The 12,313-nt window shown below is 40.7% G+C and overlaps 1 protein-coding gene across 1 annotated transcript; it reads right to left on the reverse strand.

The window, feature by feature from the left end:
- Nucleotides 1–1,904: 1,904 nt before the first annotated feature.
- Nucleotides 1,905–11,875, reverse strand: LOC101466401 (G-protein coupled receptor 22). The gene is made up of 3 exons (XM_004567741.4): nucleotides 11,473–11,875; nucleotides 9,196–10,360; nucleotides 1,905–8,384 (listed from the first exon to the last, which is right to left on the reverse strand). Exon 3 carries the CDS (start codon nucleotides 8,378–8,380, stop codon nucleotides 7,082–7,084), a length of 1,299 nt encoding a protein of 432 aa, XP_004567798.1. The 5' UTR covers nucleotides 8,381–8,384; nucleotides 9,196–10,360; nucleotides 11,473–11,875; the 3' UTR covers nucleotides 1,905–7,081.
- Nucleotides 11,876–12,313: the final 438 nt, after the last annotated feature.

The following is a 12,313-nucleotide window of genomic DNA, read 5'->3' on the forward strand; positions in this document are numbered from 1 at the left end:
GTTGCCAATCATGTCTGCACCGAATGCAAACCGCATCATGCCAAATTTAAGATGCTGGGCTCTGTTAGTGAGCTTTGTTATGGCGGTCCCATTGATATCATTCCACGAGGGGGGAGGAGACTGGTGTATAATCACCAGACAGCAGTCATCACTGTGAGGAGAACTGGAGGGCAGCAATTTTCTCTCTGCTGTCTACCTTCTCACACACAGTGGTTGACACTCTGTCATTGCCTGATAAACATTTGGACTGATATGTGGCTTTGTGCACACATTATATGGGCATAGCAGCACATGCTGGCATATACACTCATGAATTTAGGGTGCACACAATGCTGAATAGTGAATAGTGGACACACATGTGCACATGCAATTGGTTTCTGACTGGCAGGTGCAGTTAGACACACACAGACCGGGCATGTAGCCATGTCAGCGCAAAACTTGTGACTTCTTTTTGTCCTTCACAAGTTTGGTTCAGAATGATAAGAATGTTCAAGTCCGCCTTTTTTGTCTATTCAGACTGAAGGATGAGAAAGATTTCACAACATAATGGCAAATCCATGAGTCTTAATAACTATGCTTGATAAATAAGAGTTTCTGTAGTTTCTTACTTAGCATGTATCCAAGTTGCTTATCCATGTTTACCCCTCTGGATTTCTTTGTTCTCTGACATACAGTGGATTTTAGAGATGAGCACTTGTCTCATTAAGTGTCTGCTTTCTGCTGATAACAACAAGGGAATACTGATCTGCACAGCACTGTTTAAAAGGCAGGCAGTGTTTCATGTTTTTTCTGTATCAATGATGCCATTAGGGTCATGTCAGGTGGAGGTTATGTTCCATTGTATCTGTCTGCCTTTAATTCCTGCTTCTTCTTTTCTTTAATATCTCAGCCATAGATTTTCTTGTACAGAGATTATAGGTTTTTATCAGAGTCATATATCTTTCAACTCTATAAAGTGTCCTTCCATCTCACTAAATGTGGCTTGGTGAGAGTAACATTTGGAAAATGACCACAAGCAACGATTTGTCAAAGTGTGCTGGCTGGTGTGCTCAATACACTTTCTTCTTCTCTACAGTAGCAGAATTACAGTTGAGTGTTCGCTGACCTAATGCAATAGAGGCTCCATACGGACAGAGTAATGTGATTTCCCAGGCTTTATTCTGTGTCTGCTGCTAGATAGAGAGGAGCCCCGAAGAGATGCCATCTGAATTGGGGATGGCTGTTGGAGAGAGGCGGCCATTGAACAAGGGATGGAAGGACATAATGCATGTGATGCAAGCTGCAGCCTGGATGTGGACCGCAGACGAGAAGGACAGAGGAAAAAGACAAGGACTCCCTGGGGTCAAGTGATTATTATAAGGCTCTCAGTGAAGCATCACTGACCCTTTGGTATTAACTGTGCTGCTAAATAAGAAAGTACGGAAATGCTTAAATATCGAGCCTGCGTAGCATTTCCAATGGGAGAAATGTTTCGTCACTCATCAATGCATTAATGCAATCACAGCATTGTAGCCATTCCCCGACTCTCTGTGAATGGCACTCATGGCCACTGATCAGTGGTCTTTGATCAATGATCGTGACAATTTCCTTATTAATGATCAAGGAACTGACCTCACAGTCCATTGCTCATTCAATGGGCTGGTTTCAGTTATTGTGCAAATATGTACTGTTTATACGATTGGGGAAACCTGCAGTCAGCTGAGACTGAAGAAGTCACTTGGATGAGTGATGAAATGTTTCTCCCGATGAAAACGTTACGTCCAGATGAACAGAATCAAACTTTTTGGGAAGCTTATCAGTCCCAAGCTAAATGGAGAATGACTGAGACTGTTTGTTTTTTCTTTGCTTGTTTTATGTTTGGTTTCTTCGATGGACAAAAGATGTTGATCAGATTTTAAAAGATTTTTTTAGGATGTAACTAAAGGCTCCGCACATTTTCAGTATATCTTAGAAACATATGGTCTGGGAAAAATATTCAAAAAGATTTGATTGTTATAGATGAGCCCAAGACAAAATATGTTCCACAATAGTTGTCTTTATTAAGACTGAACTCGTTTCCACTAACAAATGCCTGCAATACGTTAAAACCAAATGAAATTTCATTTTTGCAACAATTACAGAGATAAACACTACAAACTAGTGCACGTAAACAACAAAACAGTTAAAGGGAAAAGAAATTCACAGCCCTGTTAGTAAGCAATGTCCAAAGAAAGATATTCATCGTTTTAATGTTGCCGTTTTGATTTTGTGTTAGGTAAGAAAGGACCTCACAATAATATTTAACTACTTTAAACATAAATAAGACAAAAACAATCTTTTAAAATTGGTTTTGAAACAGTGGAATGTGTGATATATTCATGGTCTATGACAACTATGTTGAAAGCATTGTTTGAGTAGAGAGCGTATCGGTGTAATGTGGTGTTTTACTGCAAGTGTGAAGGGATTAAGATGTATCTGTAGTTTAAATGCTGCTGGTGAGCAACTGCATATAAAATATGGATGTATAGTACTGTGCAAAAGTCTTGAATCACCCCTAATTTCTTTATATTTTGCTCTCAAGGCTCCAGACTTTCTTTCTGTCATGTTAAGAAGTGGTCCTGAGCAATAGTTCTCTAGGCTTTCTGCAGATCAGGTTTTTCTTTGGACATTGCCTGTTTTTTTTTCATTATTTTTCAGTCCTGTCCTTGTACCTGACCATTTTTAAAGCAAATATTATTTTTGTTTGTTAAGCCACTTAACACTGACCTAAAAAAGAAATCCTTAACTCAAGTAACGAACCACTGTGTCCAACAGACAATTTAGCAAAGAACCAAAATATAATTTTAAATTGTAACTTTAGGCACTTTTTAGTAGCAGCCTGTTAAAAAAAACATAATTTGTTCCCATTACTTTAGCTTAATCTGAAAAAAATGACCAGAAATAACATTTTGACAGATATAAAATAGGATTTTTGCACCAACAAAGGGAATTCCAAAAGAACTATTATCTGAAACTTGGCATATCTTGGCATGGGGTGCAGTGTATGCTTAAAATATGTGAGGAAATTGGTCAAGTGAAGGAAAAAAACAAAGTAGCAAACCTAAACAAAACTACAGCAGATGAACAGTATCAGTGAGTCATGTCCTTAAGAAATAGGAAAGAATACAGGAAAGAACTGGCACAGGACCTGAAAAATACATCTGGCCCTTCAGTTTATCAATTTAATGCTTGCCTCAACAGAAATGGTCTCATTTTCAGGGTCACTGTCAAGGAGAGGTCAGAAAAGAGGTATAACAGTGAGTGTCCACAGCCATCAGTAAAACACAGTGAAGGCTCTGTCATGGTTTGGGACCGGCGGCCATATTTAAAACGTATGCTTGTATATGTTGCAATAAATGGTTCTACATATTTCCTATTTTGCTAGCAAAATGGGGAGAAATGAGGAGTGGCTTGAGACTTTTTGGACAGCAGAAGCTGACCTCTAATAAAAATAAATAAATAAAGTAAAACATAATGGGAAATAGAAGAATGTTTTCATTTCGTTCTCTAGTTTCAAGCGTTATTATGTATTTTCTGTAACCTATGACCCTCATTAGAGTCAAAGCGAAGTATGAAGCAGGATATGTTTTTGCGATTGACAAGTCATTATGGTACTAGCGAGCAGTGTGGCTCTTTTATCAGTCTGATCCTCCCCTTATGACAGCTGTCCTCCTGCTTAAGGCTTGACATGGTGTTTCACTAACCAATAGGTGATGCCAGAGTGGCTACATCCATCTTTAATTTTCAACCTATGGTCAGCACTCAAAGTGTTTTGCTATCCCAGTTTAGAAAACACATTTTTCTGAAGGCTTGTGCAATGTGTTTTGTTGCCACAGAGGAAATGAAGCATTAAAACAATTTTATAGCGCAGTATGTGTAATCCAGAAATGAATGAGGACACTGCGGCTCAAAAAGGTCAGTCTGAAAAATGCCAACTATATTGACAAGAGACCCAGGCTTGATTTTACACATTACTCTAGTTCATTTTTCAGTTGCACAGGAGAAGAGCCTTTGCAATGAAGAATATTTTCTCCTCTGTTATAGTCATGGTGTTTGTAACAACATCATATCAATAAAAAAGGTCTTAGTTGGGATAGTTTGGAGCATTTAATAATGCAATATTTTTTCAAAATAAGAGTGGAGATTGATTTGGTTTAATACACTGCTAGCCTTTCCATTTTTTCTATGAAATGGGCTACAGTGTGACAAAATAATAATTTTGTATTATTAGATATTAAGTAGATAGTCAAACTTCCAGACCAACAAAGCAGCTTTCATTTGTGGCGACAGCAAACAATACAGGCCATTAACACTAACCTGTAGTAGACTTTGTGAAGATTTTTGCCACTAGTCAAACTAATGTATAAATAAGATGTCAGCTGGTTAGTGTGGTAGAAAAAGTGTCTTTTTCATATGTCCTCTGCATAAATGTGGAGGTGTTATTCCTGCTTAGAGAAATTTTCAACGGTCTCTGTGAACTGATAAGGACCAAGGCTTGTGACCTGACTTTAAAATAGCTGGTAATGGGAACAAGAAGCTACAAAACACAACAGAAGTCTAACCAAGTAGGCCCTTTAAGGTCAGTATGTATAATAGAAATAATGCAAATAATGGTATTAGCATTGCCATTAAATGATGTACCCAGTACTCACACATTTCTGTGTGTGCAGGAAGTAACATCAAGGGAACTGATACATTACCCAGCACATCAGGATATGTTGGTGTGTTCACGAGATCTTTTTTTGGCTTGTTTGTTTCTCTCCAGTGTGGCTGCACTTGTGGATCGAAAACAAATTGTGACCTCAGAGTCTAGTTAACATAAATTGTATTGGTCTTTGCGGGGTAATTTTAGGAGGGAATCAATAAAAAAGATTTTTTTTCCAGCAGCACTGATGAAGTTTAGAATAGTACCTGGCATTTGAGCACAGATCTAATTCACGTGTTTTCCAGGAAGATAATCCTGTTGGTTATTGTGTCTCACTGTTGTATGCCCGTATAAATGTATAGACTTATTTCTGATGCCTCACCTTGGAAGTCTGTCTTGTAAAATTCCGACTTGTATACATATTCATGTTAGGTTTATCCTCTGGCTAAATGTGCCATCTTGTAGGTCACTTTCTTTGCCCTGTCAGCTAATCTGTTGCTGGCAGTGTTCCCATCTCCACTCTCAATCACAAATGTGCCCTCAAGGCACCATGACATCCACACTGCTTGTTAACAGCGGGAGCCATAAAGAACCTCGCCTGCATCAATATTCCCATATCACTCCTTTCTGCTGTGCTACAAACCAGACGCCGACAGCTAGAGAGGCATCTGATCGAGGTTGTGTAATCACTCTGGTAGCCAACACAACTGTGCTCTCGGGATTTAAAGGGCTCTTCAGTTTTCTACCATACCTGATGCAGCAACGGCACGCATGTAAAAAGTTCATTACAGAAATGTACCATGGGAACAAATGGAAATGAATTTGTGTGTACCTTCATGTATGCATGGAAATGCGATGTGTGTATCCACATCACAGATAGAGTCTAATTGTTGACCCTGGGATTGAAATGAAGTAGACTGCCACAGTAGCTGAGGGGGGTTTTACATGCTGATGAATATTGTTACTCTGCATCCAGATTTGGTATTAAAGTGCACATCAAATGTATTAAGGTGACAGTATTTTTTTTTCCTGCAGATTTTTACTTCAGAAAGTCTTCTGCAGCTGAATGAATAAATTATTCTGAGTTATTTAGGGCAAATGTGTCAACTAGACAAGTTGAGCCAAAAATACAAAGCTGGCTGCATCATAATCTATCAGCTGAAAAATACAAACACATTTACCGTCCTTTCTCTTTGATAAACAATCAAAGGCATGCACTACTGGTAGTTACACGCAAGCATGGAAGAAGAACTTCATTGTTGTGTATTGTAAACAAAATCTTTTATTTTCCTTCATGATATTTGCAGTGATCCTTTATTACAGTCACGGATTTGCTTATTTGGAAAGCATTGTCGTTTGGCTGTTGTTGTTAAGCACAGACAATTCGATAATACAACAATTTCCCTTCGGTTAAGAAACTTGTGTATTGAAACGTTATCTGTGGATTATTGTGCCATCGAAAATAAACACAATGCTTGCTGATCATTCATTCAGCGTGTTCAGCATGTGCTCGTCACTGTCACAGTCTCCTGTTCTGCCACAACACAATTCATCAAATGAAAATAAGGCAACTGTAGAATTTCCATTTGGCTCAAAGAGGTGACTGCTAATGCGAAACAGATTTTTCATAACATCTGTTTTTATGTCAGACGTGATGATGAGAACTGTGGCGTTCTGTTGCGTCTGAGAAATGTGATCTTGGTCTTTGTCGACTATAAAAGCGGTGTTTGTGAGCGGCAATCTCAAAGGGTTTTTTTTACACTTTTAGCTAAAGCAATAAAACATCCACAACTTCCAATACCTATGTTTCCACATTACATTTGACCTGTGTGTGTTTTGGTGTGGCTTCACGCTTATTGTCTCATTTAAGTGTGAGTGCTCTTTCTCGGCAATAAGGTCAGTGGTCACTGGTGATATCAGGGTCTGGTGTCAGAACGAGTTGCACAGTGATGAATGGGAGTAATCTCACAGCTGTTACACAGTCACAGACATTTTACTCGGGGGAGGGGAGAGTACGAGTGAACACAAAATTTATTATAAATATACATTTACATAACAATTTCTATGTCTTTGTCTCTCTCTCTATCTCTCTCTCTCTGTCTATATATATATATATATATATATATATATACTTTGTTTACCCTATTCTGTACATGTATTTGTATGTACACAATGTTATTTATGTTGCGACTGATACAAAAAGCCATGCAATATCTACAGTACAGTAGACAGTATATCTATGAAACCTAGTTTTGTTCTCAATAAATAGTAATAAATAATCTAACTCATGTTGTTGTATGTTCTACTGCCCATAACATTTACATTACTGCTTTGGATTAACGTTTTCCCTTTTTCGTCATGACCTGATGTCAGTTTTAGCTGCTTTGACTGTATTTGCTGATAAGATGATAAGTTCCTTCACTCCACATTCTCTGAAGATAGACATTTCAGTTGGGCGTCTTTGTCCTCAAACGTCACCTTTTTGTTCCTCTTTGGGTCAATCCAAGAGTTGTGAATAATAGCGTTATTGGGGGTAGGGTCCGCCTCAATTATTGACACCACTCGCTTCTTCATCTTGCTTTTCAAGACTTTCTGGAACTTCTGCCTTGTGAAGGCATAGAGTAGTGGGTGAAAGATAGTTGTCCCATAAGCCATGACCAGGAAGCCTAGTCGCAACTTGACCATCAGGTCACTGAGGCCCACGCTGAGGATTACTGTGTTTAGTACCGTGATGGGCGTCCAGCACAGCAAAAAAGTAGACACGATGAGGAGGGACATTCTGAAAACTCTCTTTTGGCGTTCTCGTCTTTCCCTGTGACGTTTAACTGCCCTGCGCAAGGCAATAATGACGGAGACGGAGGTTCGCATACCCAGCGTGGGATTACGGGTGCCACTGCTCTGCGAGCCGTCCGTGGTCTCTTGCTGTGTTGTCATGGTTGTCATGGACAGACGCTTTTTCCTGCGAGCTTTCTTCTTCTGTGAAGCATGGAAACGCGTACCAATGCGAATGTTGAGCGCTTGCAGGATCTTTGAGTAGGTGATTAGCATGACAATTGCAGTAAAGAAGAAAATAGGAATCTGAGCAAGCAAGTGGTAATAGAGGCCAAGTTCATTGTAGTACTGGTTAGTGGGGACCACGTTCTCCACCAGTGTCTGGTTCTGCTCTGTGTGGCCTTGAGCAAAGAAGCCCACCTCAATAAAGGGTACAAGGAAGCTAACAAAGGATAGCACCCAGATGGTGGCCAGCAGGGCCAGGGCACGACCCATGGTCAGGACTCTGTTGGCTGGTTTGACAGAGATGTCGTAACGATCAAGGGTGATGGCCAGTACATTAGCAGCAGTGGCAACACTAGCGAAGGAAACACAGGCTTCATGGAAGCAACAGACGAGGGCTGTGTCTCCTTCCAGGGAGAGTAGGACCACCACAATGGTGAGAGGGATGCAGCACACGCAAACCAGTACATCCAGCACATGGAGGTTCATAGTGACGATGTTACTGACGGAGCTAATGAGGTTTGACTTCATGCAGTAAAGGGCAAGCACAGTGAGGTTGGAGCTCAGGCCAAGCAGGATTTCTAGCATGAGGAAGCCTGTCAGGGAGACCTGAAAACTAACAGGATATAGGCTGGGGGTCGCCGGACTCATGGTGCCGCTGATGGGCTCAGTGTTGTCGGTGACCGTGACGTTGCTCATGGTGGCTTCTTTTTCAGGGCACATTATCCTGTGTGTAGGGAGTGAAAAAAAAAAAATTTATGAAGTGGAAAAGGAAATGACGGGTTTTTGTTTGTGCATCTCTGGGAAGTTCCATTTAACACTTATGTGATAACTCTTATCAGATGAAGTTATCCAGTAAGAAGGAAGCGTCAGCATTTAAATGAGAAATACCAAGAGCACACACTTAAATAGAGCAATGATTTTCTTTCCTGTTATGCCCTGAAGATTAGATTGTCTCACTACGTGATTGGCATGACTCCTTGGTAACTATACTGTCTCAGTGATCCTATTTCAGGCTGTTGCGTCTACACCGGAGTCATATCACAGACTGAATTCCAATGTTTTCATTTTCAAGATTGCTTGGTATATTGTTGTTTTGTCAAAACCTACTTGTGGCACAGTGTAGTTCTGAGCATCTACTGAATAACACTTTATAACACATTATATGTTCCTTAGTAACTAAACTAATCATTTTTCACAGCATTTTCTCCACTGCAAAATTATGAATTATAGTTTATAACAAGATGACTCTGCCAAACAGGGATGTTTACATTGTCAGACTTCCAGCTATTAGAGATGCACATTAAAATACTGAGTGTCCATTCAGGCTAATCAATGGATCAAAGAAAAAAAGCTGCTGGCATTTGGAAATGTCATAAAATTGTTGTTAGGAAGAAGAAAAATTATATCTTACTCTAGGATAAATCATAACAGCTTATTAGTGCATGCATTATTAAACTCATCTAGCCAACCCCAGTCAAATCTGAATATGGTTATTAGATGACATGGAGAACAACAAATGTTTCTGTAATATTTACCCTTGCCTCCAGCACTATCTGAACACCAGAGCGGTGTAATCAGGCCATAGAGTCCATGTTAGATCCACAGAGACGAGCATCGCATCCAAACATCGCTTGTAGAAAAGTGCTTCCGTTCAACTAGAGCCCCCAGCGAGGCTTTTCCTTTTACTGCTAGTCCCTCCCAGAGAGGCCGAAAAACCCCAACTGTCTCACCAAAGATGTCAATGAGTTGTCACTTTTCTCCTTTCTGACCTTGTTGGCAAGAAAGCTAAGCAATTAGCCACCTGTATCCAGTGGATGCTGGGGAACATAGGCTGATGTCTTCTAGGCTGATTTTTTTTCTTCTCTCAGATCTCTGGTTTGATTTGGTAATGCTGAGATAACTGATAGATGAGCAGAGCAGGGATCAGATGTCTGAGCCACCTCCTGTTTATAGTCGCATGATATTCCCAGGCAGGAGAGTCACAGCCAACCAAGAAAACAAAGAAACGCAGACTCTCTTTCTCCAGTGCAGTGCTAAAATGTACTGCTCATAACATGAGCCTTTTTGCTTCTTTTGTATACAGTGAGAAAATAGCAGTCAGATATTTGTGTATAAGAAAATAGTTACATCCATATCCATGTCTGGTACTCCAAGAAGCGCAGTTGTCTGTCTGCCATGCAGATATTTCCGGTGCACACCACAGTAATGTCCCACATGTATTTGGGAGAGGTCAGAGTGTCCGGCCAGCATACAGGCCCATGCTTCCCCTGGGAGTACTAATGGAACAGGCCTTCAATCTCTACCTTTCTCATTAGTCTCTGTTCTCTTGGCTCCAGCTGCCATTGACTGAGCACAGATCTCCAGTTTGTCCCACGACATGCTTAAACCTAAATCACCGGAGATGGCATGACTGTAGCGTATGTGTATCCAGTCGCAATGACATATGTGAACACTGTCATTTGTGATTACCAGTATTTAAAGGTACTCAGGAGGGCTGGGGTGGGGTAGGGTGGGGGCTTGAATCTGCAATTCAGGCAAAGGTCATTATTGTGAGGTAGTGGATGTCAGTTCACCAGAGAGAGAAATTGCCTTTTAGATTTTGTAAAGAGATCCCAGACAATAATTAGTCTTTAGGAGGCCGGATGTGTAAACGGTAACATCTACATGTCCTTCAGTTCCACACCTTTCATTCACAGTGACCTAAAGAGACAGAGAGAAAAAGAGAGAGGACAGGAAAATGGATAATAACGAGAATAAGATAAGGACAGAGAGGGAGTAGAAGGAGAAGAAAAGGGAAGTGTGGGGGACGAATTAGTGAAAGTAGACATATCCTCAATAGAGAGGCGACAAAGAAATTCTCATTAACAAAGCAGCAAGCCTCTGATGTCTTATCGTGTTCCTGTGCAGAACCTGATGCACTTGGTGAACGAGACAGTAGCACTAATAAAGGGATGCACAAAAGCCACGGAGTATTTTACATCTCATCGTTCTGTTTTGAGATTCAAGATTAACTGCAGCGTTATCTTGTGATTCGTGTTATGCATGTACATATCAATAAAGGAAAATGCTTATTAGGATGCTACTTGTGCAGCAACAGTGTTGGTGACATTGCTGTTGTTGCATTCTCACCAACGGCACAGACTTGCTTAAAGCTTTGGTGGAGTGCGATCCGTTGGGAAACTTGCTACAGAGACATGGATGCCTCCTCGCATGCCCCGATATGTGATCCATATAATCTCTCTGGAAGAACACATCTGTCACTCTTCAAGGTTGCAAAAGTGAGATATGCCTTTACTTGTATACCAGAGTGCCATCATAAATGATCGTTCCTCTGTAGCACGTAAGACATACAGCACAATTTTAAGGTGAACAACCAAGATTTCATGTTTAGTTTCTTATATCACAGAGCATAGGGCATGTGCTTGTTTGTAAGTAGGTGTGTAGCAGTAAGACACAAGTGTGCCCACAGTGGAATACACGTACATTGCAGTGGATAAAATTGAAAAAAGAAGAAAAAGCCTTTTAGACAATTAGCTTCCTTGAATTGCCCATTAAAAACCAGAATTGGTTTTATTTAGCTACTAATTGGTTTAAGCAAAACCAAATGTTTCTCAATTAAAGTCCTCCAAAAACACATCATGACTGAAACTGTTCAGGAAATTATATTTGCGATTTCTAATCCTTCACAATTGTTCTAACAGAGATGTTTGGTCCTTCATTAATCTTTGCTGCCATATACTCTCTGCTCGGCTTAGCGCTGTAGATCAAAGCAATAAGTATAGAGTGCCCCATCACAGCACAGCAAAGCTCACCATGCAGAGTAAACACAGATGCTCCTGAGCTGGTCTGTTCACCACGCTGTCCCCTGTCCTTCCACCTCTGCAACAATTCGGTGCGACTGACAGAAGCTGATGTTTTTCTCTTGCACTTCTCCCAGCAGGAATCCAGGACTGAATAGTGATGAACATACAAGGATCACACAACTGACAGATGTTCTTTCCTTCCTGAGTACCAGACAGAAGAAGTCCAGAAAGATGAGTCTTGACATGGATGTTGGTGGGATTCCCCTTTTTTCCCTCTTTTACCCATTTTACTTTCATCCATCCATGCGCACTGTGAAAACTCCTTTAGCCACCCAACTCTCTGTTGTGATCGCTCCTTCTGTCAGGATAGGAGTGCAAACCATCACACTCCTGGTATCTCTCTCCTGCTCTGCTCCCCTCTTTCTCCCTCACTCCCTCGATCCCTCCCTCTCTCTCTCTCTCTCTCTCTTACTGCGGAGGTTTGCAGTGCTCTCCCCGTCCTGATTGGTCTCCTGTAATAGGCTTAACTCTTTCCTCTCTGGCAAGGGGAGGTATTTCCTTTTGTTCTGATGCTCTCCTCTTTCCCTGTCAGTGATTGTAGCATTCCATGTGAGCCTGTAGTGAACAGCGTGGGATTAAAAAAAAAAAACTACTACACTTATGCACAGGGACTTTAGATGTCACTGCGCTAATCACACATCCTGCTTCAAAAGCAACCGGGCAGACTTTCGAAGCAAAAACAGGGGTAATGCATCCAGGATGATGTATTAATTAGCTCTGTCACAATATAATGAACAAATAATGCGTTTGTAGACCGTGGAAGGAATGATGAGGATGGAGAGCCAGAAGA

The sequence above is a fragment of the Maylandia zebra genome, linkage group LG7 (assembly GCF_041146795.1).
Source record: "Maylandia zebra isolate NMK-2024a linkage group LG7, Mzebra_GT3a, whole genome shotgun sequence".
Lineage (NCBI taxonomy): Eukaryota > Metazoa > Chordata > Actinopteri > Cichliformes > Cichlidae > Maylandia > Maylandia zebra.

Excerpts from the sequence above, each read along its gene's own strand:
- LOC101466401 (XM_004567741.4), bottom strand. The coding sequence starts at position 8,380 with ATGTGCCCTGAAAAAGAAGCCACCATGAGCAACGTCACGGTCACCGAC.